The 23,964-nt window shown below is 48.6% G+C and overlaps 1 protein-coding gene and 1 long non-coding RNA gene across 2 annotated transcripts; one reads left to right on the forward strand and one right to left on the reverse strand.

The window, feature by feature from the left end:
* The first annotated feature begins 10,303 nt into the window (after positions 1-10,303).
* ATP4A (ATPase H+/K+ transporting subunit alpha) lies at positions 10,304-23,485 on the forward strand. Its single transcript, XM_074306757.1, has 22 exons — positions 10,304-10,342; positions 10,846-10,989; positions 11,076-11,135; positions 12,287-12,490; positions 12,662-12,775; positions 13,979-14,231; positions 14,376-14,644; positions 14,858-15,056; positions 15,811-15,920; positions 16,035-16,169; positions 17,152-17,344; positions 17,600-17,775; positions 18,733-18,869; positions 19,163-19,313; positions 19,770-19,938; positions 20,248-20,402; positions 20,552-20,675; positions 21,573-21,718; positions 21,825-21,958; positions 22,912-23,013; positions 23,103-23,194; positions 23,323-23,485. The coding sequence occupies exons 1-22, from the start codon at positions 10,331-10,333 to the stop codon at positions 23,349-23,351; spliced, it is 3,108 nt and encodes a 1,035-aa protein (XP_074162858.1). The 5' UTR covers positions 10,304-10,330; the 3' UTR covers positions 23,352-23,485.
* On the reverse strand, positions 15,009-17,999 carry LOC141564360 (uncharacterized). Its single transcript, XR_012488623.1, has 3 exons — positions 17,617-17,999; positions 15,818-15,929; positions 15,009-15,094 (listed from the first exon to the last, which is right to left on the reverse strand). It is a non-coding gene; the product is annotated as an uncharacterized LOC141564360 (long non-coding RNA).
* Positions 23,486-23,964: the final 479 nt, after the last annotated feature.

Raw genomic sequence — 23,964 nt, forward strand, 5'->3', positions numbered from 1 at the left:
GAAAGCAAATAAAAATCTATTTCTCCCTTTCAGTAGATGTTGCATCCCCTCCAGCTGTTGTGGGAGGGATAGAAAAGGGGGACAAGATCCAGATTGAAGGACCATTCAAGGTCTTTGCATCACACCGGAGCCCTGAGCGCTGAAAGCACTGACTTTCCCGTCTTGGGAAGTTTCCAAGGGAGCTCTAGGCCAGAGCATCCTGGGATTGCCTCTTGGGATCAATCCACATATGTTTCCCCAAGGGATTCTCTGATTCGACCTCCCCCCTTCCTACTTATTAATAGTTAACCGCAATAATAGCTAACATCTGTATAGCTCCTATTAGGTGGCAGGCGGGCAGTACTGAACACTCTACTGGATCCCCACAACAAGGTAGGTGAGATGGGTGCTGTTATTAGTCTCATTTTATGGACGGTCCTCAGCAAACAGACTGAGCGGTAATTAGCACATTTGTTGCTATCTCTGATTCGGGAATATTTTCTGGGGCTCAGAGGAGGCTGAGACTTGTCTTCTCAGGCACCTCCCCCTCTGTCTCCCACTAAAGACTCTCCAACAGTCCATATGGCCCAGATCTTGACAGGTTCTTAAATGCTGCTTGAGTCCCAACACTCCCTTCAACCCCGTTCCCACACACTCTCAAACAGTACAGTCCTTATGGAAGACCTAGTTTTTAGGTGGACCACGTGGAGATCACGTCTCCCCCTCACTGTTCAAGGGATACCCAAATCCACCAACAAGTTACATTTTACAAAACTTACCAGAGCTCGCTCCCTAGGAGGGGCTACACAGCCGAGTGAGTTTCCATGCAAGAGCAACAGACTCCGAAGGACCTGTAGAAAAAGCCCCATCTCCAATGAGCTTCTGGACAAATGTCTTCACCTCTGTTGGCCCCAGACAAGTATCAAACTCAAATGGAGATAGATTCCCTGCTGCTCAAACAGAAACTTAGAAAACCACATGTTAACATCATCTATGTTATATTGTATTTTTACTTATTTTGTTAAACAATTCCATTTTAGCTTATTTGAGCAGCACTCAGCAGGCCCACAGCTGGAGTATGATGTCTAGCCTAAGAGTCTCAGCTGCATAAAAAGTGCTAACTTGGATAAGTAGGGAGCGTTTCCTCACTGGGATTTTCCCTCAAAAAGCACCACAATGTTATTTCAGTCCATTTAGGTCCTTCTCAGGATTGTTTGTTCAATTATTCTCATATTCTTTGCTTTTTTCTAGATGGCAAAGGAAAGAGAGCACTGGGCCTGGATCAAGTAAAACCTGAGTTCAAATTCAGATTCAGACACTTATTAGGTGTATAATGTAGGGCAAGTCACCCTGCCTGCCTCAATTTTCTCAACTGTAAAATGGGGATAATAGCATCTACCTCCCAGAGTTGTTGTGAGGAGCAGATGAGTGAAATTCTTAGAACAGTGTCTGGTACATAGTGAGTGCACACTAAATTAGTGTTTATTTCCTCTTCTCCTCCCTTTTTACTTTGCATCATTTCATAAAGGGCATTCCAGATTGACTGGCACTCATCATTAATTATTCTTGGGCCTAATTAAACTCTCATAACCCATTGTGTCTCACAACTTATTTAATTATCTTCCTGTTGTTAGACAGTTAGGTTGTTTCCAGATTTTGCAATTACAGAAAATCTTGTACTAGATCCTGGGGGGGGGAACCTCATTTATTTAAAAAAAACATTTTCAGGCATCTTTCTAATACTGGAACTATTGGGCCAAAGGTTATGATAAAATTTGTAACTTTTACTGTGTATTGCCAGATTATTGTACAAAGAAATCCTAAAGATGTATGTGAACTGATGCTGAGTGAAGAGAGCAGAACCAAGAGAACATTGTACGCAGAAACAGCATGATTATGTGATGATCAACTGTGATAGACTTGGTTCTTCTCAGCAATACAGCGATTCAAGACAATTCCAATAGACTTAGGATGGAAAACGACAGCCACATCCAGAGATGGAAGTATGGAGAATGAATGTGGATCGAAGCAGAAGATTTTAACCTTTTTGGTTTGTTTGCGTTTTTTTTTTTTTTTCCATGATTTTTTTCCATTTGTTCTGATTTTTCTTGTACGATATGACAAATAAGGAAATATATTTAAAAGCATTATACATGTTTCACCTAAAATAAAATAAAAGATGAAAAAAAAGACATCTTAGAAGTTTGCCATTCCAGCATCATATCAATCAGTATTTAATAAGCACCTACTTAAAGTGTATCTAAGCCTGTTTCGCCACAGCCCTGCCAGTATTGGATTAAATAAATTTCATTAGCTCTTTCTTCCAAAGGATAGGGAATCTGCTGCTGGGAATTACTCCTTTGGGACCACTTCCTTGGTCTCTGAAGTTCCCATGTTATGATTGTAAGGCACTCACTGCCCTCTCCTATGATACCTCTTGGTACTTTGGAAAAAGAAGGTTTCATTTTAGGATTCTGAGATTTCATAATAAGAGGGATCAAGAGCTTACTGGTCCATGGAACTCCAAATGATCCAACCATTCTGGAAAACAACTTGGAACTATATCCGAAGGGCTATAAAACTGGTGCTTTGGAGCCCTCAGTGCCACACTGAATCTGTATCCCAAAGAGCTCATAAAAGAGGGAAAAGGACCTACATGTGCAAAAATGTTTATAGCAGCTCTTGTTGTGATGGCAGGAAATTGGACATTGCAGGGAAATGTCCCATCAGTTGGGAAATGGTTAGAATCTCAGCTTCATTCCATGTGATGATTGGCTGAAGGGGCCAGAGAAGTTTAGCCTGCAGAGGAAAAGACTTCACAGGGACTTGACAGCCACCTTCAAGTTTCTGAAGGGCTTGTGATTTGGACAATGGATTACCCTAGTTCTGCTTGGTCTCTGAAGATTGATCTGGGAGCAAGGGACAGAAAGAAATTATGAAAAAGCAAGAGGATAGGAAAAGCTTCCTGAGTATTAGAGCTGTCCAAGAGAGAATGGGCTATCTCGGGAAGTAATCAGGGTCATTCCTGAAGCTAGGCTTTTCTGAATCTAGTCCAAGATCAAATTAGCTTTCTTGGCTAATCGAGTCAAGTGAGATAACCTGAAAGCACTCTATCAATGTTAGCCATATCTCTTCATCATCATCATCATCATTTTCCATATCTCATTGTTGATTCAAGTTGAGCAAACAGAAACTTCTCCTCCTCCCTAGAGTTTTCTCAGGAAAACCCTTTATTTCACCAAGCATTCCCTCCATATCTTGTACTTGTGCAATTGACATTTTGATCCAAATGTAAAACTTTACATTTATCCCCATTGCTTCATTTTATTAGATATGGCCCAATCATTGTTGCAGCCGGTCAAGTCTTCATATTTGCCTCTCAGCCAGGGTGTTAGCTATCCTTCCCATAGAGACCTTTAAAACCCATTTTCCACAAATTTTTGTATCACAAAACCATGCTCAGTTTTTCTCTGTTCTCTGTTCATATTAGTTCCTTAATGTTTCTATGTTCTTTCTCTTAGGACTATTTCCTCTGATATGGCGGATGGATAAAGAAATACACCAGCCAGTGGATTTGAGTCTCTCCTCTTTCTTCCCAGCCCCAATCTTGATCCTCAAGTTTTTCCTCAGGGATCTATAAATCCAGAGCATCTTCTTCTCTGAAACCCAGAATCCTGTCTCTCCAGCTCTTGATTAGGATACCTCCCTTCTCTTTTACTTCCTCTCTTCCTGGATGCCCTCAATTCCATGCCAGTGACTTCTCCTTCTTGAATAAATCCCCTAGGCTTTTGACCCAATAAATTTGGGGTGTGTGCATGTGCGTGGGTGGTTTCCAATTTTGGAGCCGATTTGTGGGTGTGCTCACGTGCTTATGTGTTTGTATATGTGTGTGGGGAGAGAATTCCTTCCTTGACAATTGGGGATGATGCTGTGTGAAGGGCGGTTACTGGGAAAACAAAGTACAAAACCTCAGCATGGGAAAATGTAGCTTCTATTTCTCCCCAGTCTTGTGGTCTTATCTACTTCCCTATAGAATAGTCCCAGGAACTCTGAATTTGGAATCAGATTTTCTCAGTTTTAGCCCTAATACAGCCAGCCTTTGTGACCTTGCCCGTTCTCCATCGTTGGTATCAGTTTTTTCATTTGTAAAATGTGAAGGTTGGACTCAGTGAAGTTTTTAGAAGAGGAAAGCAAAGAGAAAAGGGGGAGGACAAGGACAATTTTCTATAGAAATCAGAAAATTAAAGGAGAAATAAAGCAGATGAGCCAGGGGGTAGTTGTGGGAAAGATTAGTGTTGTGTCCTATGCCAAGCCTATCATTGGCTATGTGGTCTTGAGAAAGTCAAGAAATCATAGAGACTCAGAAGTAGAAGGGACTTTGGAGATTAACCGCTTCCTTTACCTCTACATTTTGATTTTTTTTTATAATACCTTCATTGCCAAACACATCACTCCTCCTCCCCACATTTCTTCCCTTATCTCGTCCAGTAAGCTTCTGTCTATTGCAAAGAAAAAAGGGGAAGGGAAAGCAGTTCACCTCAATAGAATAGATTAAAATCTCAAAAGAACCTGCCAGTTTAAATGAGGGTAAACACTTATAATCTTCCACCTCTTTAAAGATGGGAGGAGGATATTTTTTTTTTTTTTTTACCTTGTTTCATCTCATCCTTGAATAAGTAGATCTTTTCTCCTTTTCTTTAACCCTTTGTAATCCAGCTTCCAACTTCATCCCCCAATTGAAACCTCTCTCCAAGTCACCCATAATTTTTTTTCCTGAGGGAATTGGGGGTAAGTGACTTGCCCAGGGTCCCACATCTAGGAAGTGTTAAGTGTCTGAGGTCAGATTTGAACTCTGGTCCTCCTGAATTCAAGGCTGGTGCTCTGTCCACTGCGCCACTTATCTGCCCCTCACACATAATTTCTAATGGCCAAATCTGATGGTCTTTCCCCTTAGTTTTCATCCTTTTTGACCCATATATTTCATTTGACATGGTAGCTCATCTTCCCTTCCCAGATACTCTGTTTTGTTTTTTGTTTTTTTTTTGGTCATACCACTCTCTCTTGCTCCCTTCCCTGTCTGATCATTTTCTCTATCTCATCATCCATATCAAAACTCCATTCCTCAAGATTCCGCTGGGGTCCTCTCGTCATCATCCACATTCTTTCTCAAAAACTCATTATCTCCTATAGATGTAATTATCATTTTTTGCCGATGACTCAGATCTATTTATAACATACCCTCAGAGCTCCAGTTCTATAGCACCAATGGCTCCTTGGACATCTCAAACTGGATAACCTGGAGGCATCTCAAGTTCAACTTATTCAAATTCAGTTTATGATCTTTCCCATCAAACTCATTTCTTTCAAAATCTGCTTTTTGTTGAGGGTACCACCATCCTCCTAGTCACCCAAACTCACAACCGAGGTGTCATGCCGGTATTCTCACTCTTTCTCACCCTACTTGTCCAATCCCTTGATGAATTTGTCATTTCTACTTCCACAACATGGCTCCTATCTGACACCTCTCCACTTACACAGCTTCTACTTTTGTTCAGAACCTCCTCGTCCCCTTATATTACAGAATCAATCTTCTAAATGATCCTTCTAGCACAGATCCCTCCCCATTCAAATCCATCCTCCACACTGCTGCCAAAATGATTCTCCTTAAGGCTGATCTGTACTTGTCAGTACTTATTACTTCTTAGATCTATTATAGGGTGCCTATTACCTCCAGGGTCATAAATAAACGTCTCTGTTTAGCTCTTAAAAACACAATCTGACCCCAAACTAAATTTCCAGTGTTTTTGGACATTACTTCCCTTTCAGAACTTTGCAATTCAGTCCATGTGGCCTTTTTTATGTTCTTTAAACAATGCACTCCATCCTTGGACTTTTGTACTGGATATCTGTGCATTTTCTCTTGATATCTTCCCCTTAAGGTGCAGCTCAGGCATTATTCTCTGCATGAAGCTGTTCCTGGTCCCACCATCTGCCAGTGCCCTCCCTCCCAGATTACTTTGTATTTAACTATTTTAAAAAAAAATTTTTTTTTTTGGTACAATTGCACCTGACGCTTTGTGATCCTATTTGGAGTTTTCTTGGCAAAGAAACTGGAATGGTTTTTGCCATTTCCTTCTCCAGCTCATTTTACAGATGAGGAAACTGAGGCAAACAGGATCGCACAGCTAGTAAATATCTGAAGCCAGATTTGAACTCAAGGTGAAGTTTTCCTGACTCCAGCCAAAGCTCTCTCCACTGTACCACCTCACTGCCTGTTAAATTATTTTATAGTTAACTTATTCTTATGTTTATTATTTATATACTTGTACATGTTACCTTTCCCATTACAATATAAGAGAATAGGTATTGTTCATTTGTTGTCTCCAGAACCCGCACAGTATCTGGCACTTCATAAATGCTTGCTAATTGATTTGCTAGATTTCTTCTCAGGAAACAAAACTAGGTTATTATAACATTATATTATAATGATATTATAATATAATAATAATATTGTAATATTATAATAATATTCTAGCATAATAATATTGTAATATTATTATAATATTCTAACATAATAATATTGTAATATTATAATAATATTATAGCATAATAATATTGTAATATTATTATAATATTCTAACATAATAATATTGTAATATTATTATAATATTTATAACATAATAATATTGTAATATTATTATAATATTCTAACATAATAATATTGTAATATTATTATAATATTCTAACATAATAATATTGTAATATTATTATAATATTTATAACATAATATTGTAATATTATTATAATATTCTAACATAATTATATTGTAATATTATTATAATATTCTAACATAATTATATTGTAATATTATTATAATATTCTAACATAATTATATTGTAATATTATTATAATATTCTAACATAATTATATTGTAATATTATTATAATATTTATAACATAATAATATTGTAATATTATTATAATATTCTAACATAATAATATTGTAATATTATTATAATATTCTAACATAATAATATTGTAATATTATTATAATATTTATAACATAATATTGTAATATTATTATAATATTCTAACATAATTATATTGTAATATTATTATAATATTCTAACATAATTATATTGTAATATTATTATAATATTCTAACATAATTATATTGTAATATTATTATAATATTCTAACATAATTATATTGTAATATTATTATAATATTCTAACAGTAGGGCAGGTAGGTGGCAATGGGTAGAGCACCAGCCCTAGAATCAGGAGGACCTGCATTTTATAAGACTTTACTAGCTGTATGATCCTGAACAAGTCACTGAATCCTAATTATCTGACACCCCCCCCCCCAAATTACACAGCATTTAGTTTACTAACTACCTCGTTGAACAGAGGAAGAAAGCAAGATTGACTAGTTGAAGTTCCTGCCCACAGTCATATTGAGTCATTGAAAGAAGATTTTTAAAGGTAAAATCTCATAGCAATTAAAGGTGGAAAGGGTCTACCCCACCCCGTTGTACAGATAAGGAAACTGAGGCCCAGGGAGAGAAAAGGTATGTCCCCCAGTTTACAGAGGAAACAAGTAGAAGAGTGAGACAGTGCCTCTGGTACAATGAGGGGTTGGAATATGGTATCCAAGGTTCCACCCAGCCCTGCCTTTTTGCCCTGGTTACAGCTGCCTACGGTTGGGCCCTAATTATCGTTCACAGCCGGCTCTCTGAAAAGTGCCCATTTCCCCTGACATCGTTCCCCACCTCTACCCCCCAGATGACGCCCTTCTGACTTTCTGGGTGGGGGGGAAGCTAGGAAGGGGCTCAATTGGGTGCCTGCTCTTTACCTTCCCCCCTCCCCCCCTTCATTTCTTCTCCTTTCACCTCACCAGGGCACAGAAATCCTAGGGATCATAGAATTTAGAGCTGGATGGGGGGAAATGTGTCCCAGAGAGGTTGTTCTTTTCCTAAGATCACACAGTAATAGAGTCTGACTCTGAATTAGTTTTGGCCACTCTGCAGACATTTGCCAGCCCCACAAGGGCGGGGGGACGTAGGTAACGACTTTGACCTTGGCGGTCTGGGGGAAGGAAGGAGGGTGACCTTCCAAGCAGGAAGGGCATTGAGGGAAGGTTATCTTATCAGAGGGGGAGAAGCTAACAAAAGGACCAGCCTCGGTGTGTGACACGCACACGGCCCCCCCACAGGCCACACATGTTAGACCAGCACGCATCATGTCTCATCCTCCACCTGCAGCCAAACCTCCCCGAGCCCCTGCTGCGCCCCTTTCCCCCCAAGGGGAGATAACCCTTGGCCCCGCATGGAACAGCAGGAGACAGGCCCCAGAATAGGTGCCTCTGTGTCTGGGGTACAGGCAGCCTTGATAACTGTTCTTTTCCTGAAGGGCACGTACACGTACCCCCGACATCACCTTTTGTCCAGTGGGCCTCACGGGTGGGAGGGCCCTCCCCCTGCCTCCCTCCGGAGGGCCTGTGGGGGCAGGGAGATAGGCTAAGTCCGTCTCCATCTCAGGGCAGGCCCGCGATCAATAAGCTCCCAAGACCCCCTCTAGGAACAAAGGCAGATTCCCCTTCACAACCTCCCTTTGCAGACTCAAGGGCTTCCTTGGAACAATGGCGGCCGTTTCCTCTAAGGACCCCCCTCTCTGCCTTCCCTTGAACCATTTCCCATCTCGGGACCCTCTCTGCCTGTGTCCTTCCACCTTAGCCCTTCCAAGGGCTCAGCTCATTAGTCCTGGCCGATTCTGAGACAAAGGTTAAAGCCTCGGATTGCCCCGCCGCCCCTGCCCTCCTCCCATCTCACTACCTTGTGGGCATCTGGATTTTCCTACACGTTTTGCATAAACTTACATATGCTTAGAGCACATAGTTCCTCAGGAAAACTATTTCTCCTTTATCTGTGTATCTTTCTCAGTGCCCGCACGCAGAAGGGGAAAGGGGAGGGAACAAGCACCGGGTGTGCCATGTGCCAGGCACTTGCTATCTTATGTGAGCACAGTAGGTGCCACCCAGGTGCCCTTGCAAACCTGAATGAACTATAGAAATACTAGCTATTATTATCATGGCAGCTAGGTGGTGCAGAAGGCAGAGGGCAGGGAAGATCTGTTCAAATGGATACTTCCTGGGCAGGTCACTTCACTTGTCTGCCTCAGTTTCCTCATCTGTAAAATGAACTGGAGAAGGAAATGGCCAACCACTCCAGTATCTTTGCCCCCCCAAAAACCCAAAGGGGGTCATGAAGAGGTACAGAATTGAAAAGCTTGAATGAGCAAAAGGTTTGCAAATCTTTATAAATATTTTCTCATTGGAGGTAGCCAAATTGGAGATGATCAGAGGGGGATTAGAAAGAAGGGGAAGGTGAGAGGGAAATATTTACACAGCACTGTGTAAGTGCTTTACAAATATCATCTCATTTGATTCTTAGAACAACTTTGGGATGTAGCTGCTCCTATTACCTCCATTTTACAGATGAGTAAACTGAGTCACAGAGCAGTTAAGCGACTTGCTCAGAGCCACTCAGCTCAGGCTAGCCACCAGAAGACCAAGTGAGGAGTTTTTGGGTTGCTATATCACATGATTAGTTATAAAGAGCCAGCCCTGGGTTGCACAACATTGTGTGGGTTCTACATGCGTGTAGCTTTCCTGTGAACCGTTGCCCTGTTTCTGGGTGGTCCCGCTTGCTTGGTTAGGCGGGCGTTCTGTGCCTGAGGACCCGGCTGCTAGATGTACCACAGGCTAAACTTCCTCTATTTCCCCTGCATTTTGGGAAGCCGTACATTGGCTAACCTGTGCGATGGTTACCCGCTAAGCCAACCCACGGCCAGACATTATTTCTCTTGGAATCAGAGCCAGCTTTTTCCTGATGACTCCACCATTGCTGTGACTTCCTCTTAACTTCCCTTAGTTTTTTTAAGTCCTTTTTAGAGAAATTCTCTTTGGTCTCAGCTTAACTTAGGGAGAAAGGGCTTGGCCCAAGCAGGCTAAGAAGACTAGAAGTCAGGTCATGTAGGGGCCCAAGTGGGGACATCGTGGCAGGCTGGGGGTGGGAGAGCCCTTCAGGGAGGAGGGGAATCCGTCACAGTGAGCATCCCGGTCCCTCCCTCTCGGTGACTGTCCCTCTGCAAGCTCTGCTCTGGACCACCTCCTGGCTGTTGTCTCAAGGAGCCAGCAATCAGCGTCAGTACTTACACCCTTATCTCCAGGTCCCTTTAGGGGCTGGCCTTGTTCTCCCTGAACCCTCCCCCCCACCTATATCAGGAGCTGTCAAGGTCGAGGGTACGTCTGTCTGCCCAGTTCAGTCCCCACAAGAAGGCCCAGGAGCAGCCATGGGGAAGTCGGTGAGAGCGGGGTGTGGGAAGTCCTGATCTGGGTTCTCACCCACCCTACCCAGGGAAGCAAAGCTGTGACCCCTGTCCTGGTCCAGGGGAGAGGGTGGCCGAGGAACCACCGTGGAGACCCACAGTCTTGTTCTAGGCCCAGTGGAGTCTGTGATCCTGTTCCGGGTCCAAGACAGAGACAGGGAGACTGGGAGCTTGCCCTGGATCTAGGGGAAGGGACAGCTAAGGGCCCCACGTGGCTCCAGGGAAGGAATGGGGAGACTGGGACATTATTCTGGCTCCAGCATAGGCAGCGGCTGAGGGTTCTGTCCTGGATAGAGGGGAGGAAGGAGGAGACTGAAGGTTTTGGGTCCAGAGAAGCTTCCTTCCTGGGTCTAGGGGACAAAGGGCAAGCAAGCTCTCTCCGCCCGGGGGTCCAGGGGAGGCTGTGATAGTCTGGGATCCTGGCTGGGGGTAATGGGTGGCTACTTTCCCCTCTCTTCTCCACTTACTCCCTCCACCAGGACAATTATGAAATGTACTCCGTGGAACTGGGCCGTAATGGCCCCGGGGGAGACATGGAAGCCAAGATTCAGAAGAAGAAGAAGAAAGGAGGCGGTGGGGGGAAGAAGGAGAGGCTGGAGAACATGAAGAAGGAGATGGAGATTGTGAGTAGGGGGTGGGAGGTGGAAGGGCAGGAAGGGACAGATGGGCAAGAGGTGGGGGGTCACTGAGCTCCTCTGTCTGGTTACAGAATGATCACCAGCTGTCAGTGGAAGAACTGGAGAAGAAATATAAGACAAATGCAACCAAGGTGAGGAGAGGGGCCTAGAGACAGACAATACAGGGAAAGAGACAGAAACAGAGACACAGAGAGACAGGTTGGGGAGGGAGAGATAAATTCAGAGAAAGACTGAGAGAGAGAGAGAGGAGAGCGACAGAGACACAGGGAGAAAAAAGACCAAGGGAGGAACAGAGACAGAGTAAGAGAAACAGAAAAAGAGAAAGACAGAAAGACTAAGAGAGAGAGGAAGGGAGAGACAGACAAAGACAGAGACAAAGAGACAGAATAAGAGAGACAGAAAAAGAGAAAGACAGAAAGACTAAAAGAGAGAGGAAGGGAGAGACAGACAAAGACAGAGACAGAAAAAGAGAAAAATAGAAAAACTAAAAGAAAGAGGGAAGGAGAGCCAGACAGACAGATACACAGAGAAAGACAAAGAGAGGCAGAAAAAGAAAGAATAAAAGAGAGAAAGAGAGGGAGGGAGGGAGATAGGCAAAAATTGAAGAGAGAGGAGAGAGAGAGATAGAGGTAAAGAGAGACAGAGAGACACAGACACAGACACACAGAGTGACAGAGACAGAGACAGACAGACTGACAGAATCTCTGAATTTTAGCCCTGGGACGGTCTCCCACAGTTGTTTTGTCCAATCCAAGCCCGAGTACAAGTCCCTCCTACAGCATCCCAGTCCATGAAGGGATCATCACCTCTATAGGAAGGTTCCTTGTTCCGGGGAGCTCATGACAACCCCCATTCCTCTTCGTTTTCTTTGTTGGGATTTTGTTTCTCCTAATGGTCAGCCTGGCTCACCCGCCTTTTGGAAACTCACTCCTGCTGCTCCTGGTTCTTCCCCTGGGGCCAGGCCAGGCCAGGCCAGCCTTCTCCCTGGGTCTCCAGATACTTGGAAATTGCTCACAGCCAGTTCTCTTCCCCTTCAGCCACTCCCTGGCCGGAGGACACGAGGCCCTTTCCCGTCCTCATTGCTCTCAAGCTTTTCAGAAGTGCCCACAGTCAGTCAGATGTGGTCTCGTGTGGATAAAAAGGCCGAGAGTCCCAGGGTCCGAGAAAGAGGGAAAATGGCTTAAGGGAGCTCAGCGCCCTGGGGCCAGATTGCTCCAGCAGCCCTGTGCCAGGGCTGGGGGTGAGGGTGCCAGCTCCGACCCTGCTTTCCCACCTCCCCCAGGGGCTGTCCACGCGCTTGGCAGCTGAGATCCTGCTCCGAGACGGGCCGAACGCCTTGCGCCCCCCCAAAGGCACCCCGGAGTATGTGAAGTTTGCCAGGCAGCTGGCAGGGGGGCTACAGTGCCTCATGTGGGTGGCCGCAGCCATCTGCCTCATCGCCTTTGGCATCCAGGCCGGAGAGGGGGACCTCACCACAGACGATAATGTGAGCACCCAGGAATTCCCACGAGCCCGGGAGGTGGGGGCGGGGAGGCTTGAACATCGTGTGGCTAGAATGTTCTCCACTGAGCAAGAGAAGGAGGGACAAAAGAGGGGAGGGGGGCCGTGCTTCCTTTCTCCCAGTGACTCCCCCTTCCGTTCTGTCCGCTGTCCCCAGCTTTACCTAGCCATTGCCCTTATTGCCGTGGTCGTGGTCACTGGCTGTTTCGGTTACTACCAGGAGTTTAAAAGCACCAACATCATCGCCAGCTTCAAAAACCTCGTGCCACAGGTCTGGAGCCCCCCAGATGGGAAGGCATCCGAGGTGGGAGGGGGTGGCGGGGAAAGCCGGGGCTGGACAGTGAGCAAAGGAAAAAGCATTTATTGAGCATCTACTATGTGTCCGGTGCTGTCCAAGGTGCTGAATATACAAAGTGGGCACACCAATGGGGAAACAACACAGTAGGGGGGGGGGTCAGTGAAGGGAGCTGTGGTCCAGGCAGTCACAGGGCTGCTGAATGGCGCCAGAAAGGCGGTTGGTTATCTCTTTTTCCAGTAGTATAGACGATTACCGTGCAATCCAATGGTGGAATGGAGAGGAAGACAAAGCATTTATTAAGCACCTACTATATGGCTGGCACTGTGCTAAGCGCCTAACAGATATGATCTCATTTGAGACTTGTAACAATCCCATGAGCTAAGTGCTGTTAAGATCCCCATTTTACAGTTGAGGAAACTGAGGCAAACAGAGGTTCATGACGTGCCTAGCATTATACCGCTAGTATGTGTCTGCGGCTGGATTTGAACTCAGGACTTGCTGATGCCAGATCCTGCACCATCTCCACTGTGGTACCATCTGGCTGGAAGTTGGGGGGCTAAGAGGTGGAAGTATAGACGGCGGATGGCTAGATTGGATAGGGGGGGGGGCTTGCTGTACAGACCGGGTCAGGTGAGTTAGTGCAGTTTTGCACAAATCAGAACAGCCCCATACAGAGTCAAGTTAAAGATGAGCAGACTAATTCCTCCTAAAGCTTGACCCAGGTCTTGAACCTGGGGTCACGATTCCTAGTGGGAAGATGGGACTCAGTAGCAGGGCAGATGCTCAGGTGCCTGCCTCACGGAGGTCTTGCTTTCATTGAGGATGCCCATACGGGGTCCTGTCGGCTCTCCCTCTTCCTCGCTGGGCTTTGTGACGTGACTTTCCCATCAGCTGCCTGTGGCCTCCGGGGCTTTGATTCTCTCAGCCCCAGCTGTTCACACACTCTCCCTCTGTTTCTCTGTCTCAGTGCTTGCAGTTAAGGACCAAGTAGTAATACAGGTCGGGAGTAATAACTTCCAGGTCTTTGAAAGGAGGTCCCTCCGGGCATTAGGGTTAGGCTCTCTGAACCTCAGGCCAGAGCTCTTCCCGCTAAGCTGTCTGCCACTCATGCTCAATGGCTCCCACGTCTCTCCACTCTCCTTGCTCATGCCCCTCCCCAATCCCTCTGCCTCTCAGCAAGCCACAGTGATCCGAGAAGGGGACAAGTTCCAGATCAACGCTGACCAGCTGGTGGTGGGAGACCTGGTAGAGATCAAGGGAGGCGACCGGGTGCCGGCTGACATCCGCGTCCTGAGTGCGCAGGGCTGCAAAGTGGACAACTCTTCGCTCACCGGAGAGTCGGAGCCACAGACCCGATCCCCGGAGTGCACCCATGACAGCCCCTTGGAAACCCGCAACATCGCCTTCTTCTCCACCATGTGCCTAGAAGGTCAGCATGCCCACCCCAGAGGAGTCAATAGCTCTGGCCCCCTGCCTCCCCTATCCGGCCAGCCCCGGAATCCCTCCTCACGGCCCAAGTCACTCTGGTCCTGACTCCTCCAGTCTCCACATCCCCCTCTGTTCCCCTTACCAGGCACGGCACAGGGCTTGGTAGTAAACACCGGGGACAGGACCATCATCGGGCGCATCGCGTCGCTGGCCTCTGGAGTGGAAAACGAGAAGACCCCGATCGCCATAGAGATCGAGCACTTTGTGGATATCATCGCGGGGCTTGCCATCCTCTTTGGGGCCACCTTCTTCATTGTGGCCATGTGCATTGGCTACACCTTCCTCAGGGCTATGGTCTTCTTCATGGCCATCGTGGTGGCTTATGTGCCCGAAGGTCTGCTGGCTACCGTCACGGTGAGCCTGGCGTGGGGCGTCCCCCCCAGGGACACGGGGCACTGTGGGCCAAGGTCACTGTTAATTGAACGTGGCCTCTGAAGGGCTACCAGCTAACCACCTTGGTCCAGTCGGAGCCCGTAGGGAGCAAGGGCAGGACTCTGGGACCTAAGCAGGCAAGGGGAGGGACAAGGTTGGCAGCCCAAAACCCAGATCCCCTTCCTTGCCCCCCAGGTTTGTCTGTCTCTGACGGCCAAACGTTTAGCTCGGAAGAACTGCGTCGTCAAGAATTTGGAGGCTGTGGAGACCCTGGGTTCTACTTCTGTGATCTGCTCGGACAAGACAGGAACTCTCACTCAGAATCGCATGACGGTGTCCCACCTATGGTTCGATAATCATGTGCATACAGCGGACACCACTGAGGACCAGTCAGGTAAGCGAGTAGGGCCCAAATCATCTGGGAGAGGAGGCCTGTGGAACGGAGAAAACCATGCCTCATTCTGGCTTCGGCACGTACCTGTACCCCTGCTTATGTCACTTCCTTCCTTCCTGGGCCTTCCATAAACAAACAGAGAAATGATAGATAGGTGCGTATACACATAGAAGAATGGATGAAGGGATTAATAGAAAGAAGGATGGGTAGATGGATGGATAGACAGACAAATAAATAGATAGACAATAGATAGAAGAATGGATGATGGATAAATAGAAAGAAGGATGGATAAATGGATGGATAGACAGATTGATAGACAATAAATAGAAGAATGGATGAATAGAAGGAAGAGTGGATAGATGGATGGATAGACAGATAGATAGACAATAAGTAGATAGAAGAATGGATGGATGGATGAATAGAAAGAAGGATGGATTGGATGGATAGACAGACAGACAGCAAATACATAGATAGGATAGATAAATAGAAGAATGGATAGTTGATGAATAGAAAGAAGAATGAATAGATGGATGGATGGATGGGTGGGTAGATAGAATAGATAGAAGAATGGATAAATGAATAGAAAGAAGGATGAATAGATGGACTGATAGACATAGAAAGACAATAAATAGAAGAGTAGATGAATGGATGAATAGAAAGAAGGATGGATAGATGAATGGATAGACAGACAGATTAAGGTTCCTTCCCCAGGCACCAACCTGTTTCCCTTCTACCCACTGTTTTGCCCCATCAGGACAGACCTTTGATCAGTCTTCAGAGACATGGCGGGCACTGTGCCAGGTGCTGACCCTCTGTAACCGAGCAGCCTTCAAGTCCGGCCAGGATGCAGTGCCAGTTCCAAAGGTGAGGGACCTGGGGGAGGTTTGGGAGGAAGGGGCCAAAACTCTCAGGGTTGGGGGAGGGCAGGATGGGGGTTCCGGATTATAACATCCCTTTTGCCTGCCCTTCTGGCCCCAGCGCATTGTGATAGGAGATGCCTCAGAGACTGCCCTGCTCAAATTCTCAGAGCTGACCCTGGGCAATGCCATGGGCTACCGGGATCGCTTCCCGAAGGTCTGCGAGATCCCCTTCAACTCTACCAACAAGTTCCAGGTGTGGCCCTGAAGTATCCACCTGCCTGCCCCCGCCTACCTCTCCCCTTCCCCAGCCAACCACCCCTCCCAAAGCTCATCTGATCCTCCGGGCCACCCTTCCCAAAGGGCTCTTACAGTGGGGAAAGTGTCTGAGATGGACTCCTAACTCCAACACTTAGAACTGTGGGACCCCAGGCAAAGCACTTCCTTTCTTAGGACTCTGCTTTGTCATCTGGAAAAGTCAAGGCCAAGAGTCTTATCTCCTGTTGGGAACAAAGTACTTCTGCAGACTTCAAAAAATTAGAGATGAGAATCTCATTAGGAGCTCAGGAATTAGAGATTAGGAATCTCATAAATTCATTCCCTGAAATGACTGAGCTAGAGCCTCTCCCTCCAATCCTCATCATCAATTCCTTGAGGCAGTGTGGAATAATGGTTAGAGGGACTATTCAAATCCCACCTCAGATTCTTACTAGTGTGTGACTGTGGGCAAGTCTGGTTGCCTCAGTTTCCCTCTTTATGAAATGACAGGGGTTGGACTCAAAGATTCTTTCCAGCTCTCATGATCGCTTCCCAAGACCTCTGTACCTCTGGGTACTGAGGGGGTGATCTGGTAGACTGGGAGGAACTCCACTGATTGAGGGACTTTTGGTCCAATTCCCTATTACCTCTGGATCCCTCCTTGCCCCCATGTAACCAGACATTTTGCCTGTCTGTTCAGCGTTTATTGTTTTTTATGACCTCCCAGTCCAGCCTAACCTCCCCCTCCATGGATATACTCACACCCCCATAATTCCCTCTACCTGGGTCCTTCAGAAGCAAAATGTCCGGGCTTTGGAGTCAGTCCCTGGTCCAAATCTCATTTTGGACCCAGTCATCTCGCCTCTGGCGCTGTATGAGCAGGGGTGGGGGGGCGTGGGGGAGTGTGGGGGGGTGTCAGACTGCCTGACTCTGAAGGTCCTTCCAGTTCTAAGCCTCTGCCTTCACCCCTCCCCGGCCAGCTCTCCATCCACGAGCTGGAGGATCCGAGGGACAAGCGGCACGTGCTGGTGATGAAGGGGGCCCCCGAGCGGATCCTGGAGAGATGCAGCTCCATCCTCATCAAAGGCCAGGAGCTGCCCCTGGACGAGCAGTGGCGGGAAGCTTTCCAGACGGCCTACTTGGCCCTGGGGGGGCTAGGCGAGCGGGTCCTTGGTGAGCGGGGCTTGGGGAGGAATGGGATGGAGCCTGAGGCCCACGGCTCAGGGCTGGGCGTCACCTTTCCAATATAGGACCTGGCAAAAGCCTTTCTCTCCCCCCTCTGCCTCAGTTTCCTTATCTGTAAAATGGGAGATTTCTATTCTGACCAACAATCTGACAACCTGCTCTAAGAATCTAAGGGACCCTTCCACAGGCCTCTCTCTCCCTCCTGCTCCCAGGCAAAACTCTAATGCACTTTGGTGTCTGCAGGATTCTGTCACCTGTACCTGAGTGAGAAGGATTTCCCTCGAGGCTTTGCCTTCAACGCCGACGAGATGAACTTTCCAAGTAGCGGCCTCTGCTTTGCTGGGCTCGTGTCTATGATCGATCCTCCACGGGCCACCGTCCCCGACGCGGTGCTCAAGTGTCGGACAGCGGGCATCCGGGTACCCAGTGCGGGAGGGATGAGGCTGGCAGGTCGGGGAAGGGATGGCAGGAGATGGTGACTAAGGGGCCACAGGAGAGGCCTAAAGAGCAGCACCTGGGGCTGGAGAACTAAGAGAACTGGTTTTGAATTTAACTTTGTCCCCTAGCCGTGCCTGCCCTCGCCAAACCTCCCCAAGTGTCAGTCTCTTCATCTAGGAAATGGGTGGATTATTTCTAAGGTCTTTTCCTGGTTTAAATCTTATGACCCCAAACTTGCTCCTTTTCTTTGAGCCTCAGCGCTGTGACAAAGTGGATAGAGTGCCAGACCTGGAGTCAGGAGGACTCATCTCTCTGAGTTCAAATCCAGCTCCAGACACTTCCTAGTTGGTTGACTCTGGGCAGGTCACTTAACTGTTTGCCTCAGTTTCCTCATCTGTCAAACGAGCTGGAGAAGGAAATGGCAAATTACTCCAGTATCTCGCTCCCAAAAATCCCAAATGGGGCCACAAGGAGTTGGACATGATCGAAATAACCAAACAACTCCTTATCTATAAAGTGGGCCTGGTGGTGAAGGTGGAGAGGAGGTAATAAAGAGAGTAGGAAGACCAGGCCCACACTGGCTCTAAGCCACTTACCCATCCACAAATAATGGGTTTGGACCAAAACCATCCTCTGTGATTCTCATTTCCACAAGCCCAGAGGCAGGGACTGGGCCTGCAGTTTCTTCCTATGAGTCAGCACCTAGAGGATTAAGTGGATAAGTGATTTATTACTTGTCACAGAGCTGATAAACCTTCTGGCATGAATGAGCCTCTGCTTTCTAAAGAAGTGATCTGGACAAGTCACTTTTAGCAGAAAGATCTTCAGTTTCCTTACCTGTAAAAACCGAGGAAGCTGGAACAACAGTCTCTACGGCTGCTCTGAGTTTTACATTTATAATCTGAGATCTGTGAACCGTTCTCCCCTCTTTACTCCAGGTGATCATGGTGACGGGTGACCATCCAATCACCGCCAAGGCCATAGCCGCCAGCGTGGGCATTATCTCGGAGGGCAGTGAGACGGTGGAGGACATTGCCGCCCGGCTCCGGGTGCCAGTGGAGCAGGTCAATCGGCGGTGAGCCCCACTTCTCTCTCCCGTTATCTCCTGAGCCTGTTGTTCCATCTTTTTCAATTGTGTCTCACTCTCCGTGAACCCACTTGGAGTTTTCTTGGCAAAGATACTGAAGTTGGTTTGCCATTTCCTTCTCCAGCTCATTTGACAGATGAGGAAACTGAGGATCACAAACCTGACTGAAGCCAGATTTGGGATCAGGGAGATGAGTCCTCCTGACTCCAGGCCTGGCACTCAGCTTCGACAGCCAGGTGCCCAGATAGTGCCTGTTTACGTCCTCTGTTCTCTATCCCCAGGGATGCCCGAGCCTGCGTGGTAAATGGGGCCCAGCTGAAGGACATGGACCCGGCTGAGCTAGTGGAGATCCTGCGCATGCACCCAGAGATGGTGTTTGCCCGGACCAGCCCCCAGCAGAAACTGGTCATTGTGGAGAGCTGCCAGCGCCTGGTATTCAAGTCCATAAGCATTTATTAAGTGCCTACTGTGTACGAGGCCCAGTCTAGCACTAGAGACAAATTTCCCGGTTTTCTGATGGGACTCTGGTTTTGGGTCCTGGATGGGGCTCCGAGCTGGAGGGGCTCTGGAGAGGGTGCCAAGCTCCCTCATTTTACAAACAAGGAAGCGGAGGCCCAGGGGCCCAGCTGTGCTTGGTAAGCTGCGGTCAGAATTTGGTCTGGGGTATTCCAGTTCCAAGTCTAGGGTTCTTTGTTGCTCCTGGGTTCCATCCAGGAATCAGAAGCTCGGGCTTCATTCTAACTGCCCATGTGATGCTGAGGATCGGGAGCCCTTCGTAAGCCTCAGTTTCCCCCTCCAGGGCCGTCCTGGGCTCCTCGGGGAGTGGGTTAGGGAAAGTAAAGGCTCTCAGCCTCCACCTCCCGGCCTCCTTTTGCTCGGTCCCCGCAGGGCGCGATCGTGGCCGTGACCGGGGACGGGGTGAACGACTCCCCTGCCCTGAAGAAGGCGGACATCGGCGTGGCCATGGGCATCGCGGGCTCGGACGCCGCCAAGAACGCGGCCGACATGATTCTGCTGGACGACAACTTCGCTTCTATAGTTACTGGCGTGGAGCAGGGTGGGAACCACACGTGGAAAGGGGTGGGAGTGGGGGTGAGGGATGGAGCGGGGGAGGGGCTAAGGGCAGGGTCGGGATGCAGGTGCAGAATGGGGCGGGGCCCGGGAGGGATGGGGGTGGCTGGAGACCTGGGTGCTGCACCGAGTAGAGCCTGGGCCAGCATTTGCGCTTGGGGAATAAGCTTGTGGGTCGGGATTTGGGGCAGCCCCCAGGGTCGGCGGGGCTTGGGGGGAGATTGGCGACCCAGGAGAATCTGCGAGCTGGGGCAGATGTCACACGCTCCCGATGCCGTTTCCCCCTCTCCTCCAGGGCGGCTGATCTTCGACAACCTCAAGAAGTCAATCGCTTACACGTTGACCAAGAACATCCCCGAGCTGACCCCATACCTCATTTACATCACGGTCAGCGTCCCCCTGCCTCTGGGATGCATCACCATACTCTTCATCGAGCTCTGCACCGACATCGTGAGACTCCGGCACGCCCCACCCCCAGCCCAAGACCCTCTCCCGCCCCTTGGCCCCGCCCCTGAGCCTTTGCTCCTGGCTCCGATAGCTCTCCCCTTTCCCCAGGACGCTCTTTCCCAGAGTCCCTCACCTCTCTCCCGTTTCTGCAGTTTCCCTCAGTGTCCCTTGCCTACGAGGCAGCAGAGAGCGACATCATGCACCTGCGGCCACGGAACCCCAAAAGGGACCGGCTGGTGAACGAGCCGCTGGCTGCCTATTCCTACTTCCAGATAGGTGAGGGAGCCAGGGCCCACCCCTCCCCTCCATCTCTGCCGTTCTTCTACCCCTGCTTCTGGGATGTATGACGGTCCAGAACTCTGGGGCTTCACCCTCAGGCCTTTCCAGGGCTGCCCATTCACCCACTTTTGGTGTCCACCTGACACTCAACCCTCACCTGTGGCTTCAAGAAGCTGTAATGGGCCCTGAAGTCAGGAGGACCTGAGTTCAAATCTGACCTCAGACACTCAACACTTCCTGTCTGTGTGACCCTGGGCAAGTCACTTAACCCCAATAGTCTCAGGAAAAAACAAAACAAAACTGCAGTTTGAGGCTGCAGTGAATTGGGGATGTCTACCTGGCTGAACGGTCAGGGAAGAATTCAAGGGCCACGAAGGCTGCTGAAGCGGGCATCGTGGGGGCTTAGAGTTGGGTCCCCGTGAAGCGGCCACGGTCATCGGCAGCTGCTCTGTCCTGCCGCTGGACTGTGATAACTCTGGAGGAGAGACGTGGCTGGGGACTTCGGACACCTCTGCCCCACTTAAGCCCATTTCCCTCAGTCAAAGCAACCATCTGTGAGGTCATTGGTCATCTTCCCAAAGGAAGAATAAACATGTTTCTGGTTGTTCATTCAACACACGTTTCCTGAATGTGAAATATGATTTTTCAATCACAGAACCCCAGAACTTTCCTGTCTAGTCCGTTCCCTCCTTTCACAGTTACAGAAGCAGAGGCCCTTCCCAGGATCAGGGCAGAGCCGGGATTTGAACCTGGGCCCTCTGAATCCCCACTGCCATCAGCTACAAGGCTGCCCCCGGGAAGCCCCCAACCTGGCACAGGAGACACTGAGAGTGCTCCGGCCTTCCAAGGGATGAACAATTGTCTTCCCCTGTCCTCTGTGTCCCCTTGCTCTAGGTGCCATCCAGTCCTTTGCTGGCTTCACTGACTACTTCACAGCCATGGCCCAGGAGGGCTGGTTCCCCCTGCTCTGCGTGGGCCTGCGGCCCCAGTGGGAAGATCACCACTTGCAGGACCTGCAGGACAGCTATGGCCAGGAATGGGTGAGCTCTGGTGACACGAAGGGGGCTGAGTGGGAAGGAGAGAGGGAAGCTGGTTGAATCAGGCCCTGGGCTGACCCTGGCTGTCCTGTGACCCCTGACCCCGCAGACCTTCGGGCAGCGTCTCTACCAGCAGTACACCTGTTATACCGTGTTCTTCATCAGCATTGAGATGTGTCAGATAGCAGATGTGCTCATCCGCAAGACCCGCCGGCTCTCCGCCTTCCAGCAGGGCTTCTTCCGGTGACCAGCCCCGGGATTCCTCCCCCTTCCTCCCATATACACATTCCCTTAATGCCTGGCAGGAGGCAGCGCTCTGGGTGGTTGGTAGATTGGAAAGAATGTTAGCTCTGGAGTGAAAGTCTTGCATTCAAATCCTACCTGGTACCTGACATAGATCAAGGACTCCTCCCCCTTCTGTAAAGTGATTCCCTATGGGCCCTTTCATTCTAAGATTCTTCACCCACTGGCTGTCCACGTAAAGGCTCTGGGGTCTTCCGAGCACCATCTTTTCTCCTGGATCCTGACAGTGTTCAGTGTGTTAACTCTGGAGTCAGGAAGACTGGGGTTCCAATGCCACCTGTGCCACTTACTCATGGCACGACCTTGGGCGTGTCCCTCGCTCTAGGGCACACCCCCTTCCCCATCTTTTCGGTTCACTGGCTTCCTGTGTAGGGAAGGCACATGGCAGTCTCTGAAACACAAGGTGCATCATGGGATGCTGGCGGGGAAGAACGTGAAGACCATGAGGGAGGGAGGATATTTTCAGATTAGAATAGTCACTTGCACTCCCTACATCACACACACTCCCTCATTAGAAGGCATTGTACATAGTGACCCTAGGCAGCTCATTTAACCTGTCTGCCTCAGCTTCCTCACCTGTAAAATGAGGGTATTAATGACCGCTGCCTCCCAGTGTTGGGAAGATGAAATATCTGTAGAGTGTTTTGAAAGGTCATATAAATGTGAGCAACTGAGATCCAGAGAAGAGAAGGATCCCGAGGGTCCCAGCACAGTGAGCAGCAGAGCCCAGGTTTCCCAAGTCCAGGACCCTCAAATCCGCCTGCCATTTTCCTAGCCAGCTGATCTCTGATCTCCCACCTCAGCCTTCACATGCCGGGACCCCTGATTCCCCCTTTCAATCCCCCTAATCCCCTCCTCCTGCCAGATGCTGAGCTCCCCATATCCCTCCCCAGGAACAAGATCTTGGTCATTGCCATCGTCTTCCAGATCTGCATCGGCTGCTTCCTCTGCTACTGCCCAGGAATGCCCAACATCTTCAACTTCATGCCCATCCGGTACCTGAGCAGGGCCCGGGGACATCTGGCACACTAGAGACTCTGGGAAGGGCCCCGCTCTCCTCTTGACATCCCTCTCATCCCTTCAGGTACCAGTGGTGGCTCGTCCCGATGCCCTTCGGCCTTCTCATCTTTGTCTACGATGAAATCCGGAAGCTTGGAGTGCGTTGCTGCCCTGGAAGTGAGTTTAGCCGCTTGGCCCATTCAGACTCCGCCACCCAGTGTTGCTTAGACGTTCTTCCCAGAGGGCTTTTTCTTTCTCTGGCCCCTTTCCTTATTTGTCTCTTCCTGTGTCTATCTCTCCCTCAGGTTGGTGGGACAAGGAGTTGTATTATTAATGGAGAGGCCACCAAGGACCTAGCCTTCCCTGGAGCAGAGATCTCAACTTGGAGGGGGAAGAAGCTGGGAGTTCTGGACGCGTGGGTTCTCCAAGGGGGGAGAAGGAAGGCAATAAAGAGTCATGTGACCCAGAGCCCCTGTCTCCTTCCATCTGTACCGCACTTATACAACTTCACAGCCTCTTGAGGAAAGACATTCTTACACACCTGCGTAGTTCCATCACAAATGGCACTTGTATCACAAATGCACTTTGCCATATCAACAAAATCACAGTATTGTAGGACTGAAAGGGTCCAGTCTAATGCAGAGGTAAGGGTCACATAGCTAATCCCCCAAAGAGCTTTTCCTATAATAACATCAAGACCCCAACAAGTAGTATTTGAAGAGTTTCCAATTAGGGGAAACCTCATCTCCTCCAGAGTCTACCCACTCTACTTTGGGACAGTTGTGCTTAATATTTCCTATGTTGAGCCTAAACTGTTCTTCCTCACTTGCCCCCAGGACTCCTAGTCCTGCCCTCTCGATCGAACAGAACATATTCAATTTGTCCTCTGCACAAGTCCTTTAAATGCTTGAAAATTATTATGAGATTGCACACTCCTTCCCCCCAGA

The sequence above is a fragment of the Sminthopsis crassicaudata genome, chromosome 3 (genome assembly GCF_048593235.1).
Source record: "Sminthopsis crassicaudata isolate SCR6 chromosome 3, ASM4859323v1, whole genome shotgun sequence".
Taxonomy (NCBI): domain Eukaryota; kingdom Metazoa; phylum Chordata; class Mammalia; order Dasyuromorphia; family Dasyuridae; genus Sminthopsis; species Sminthopsis crassicaudata.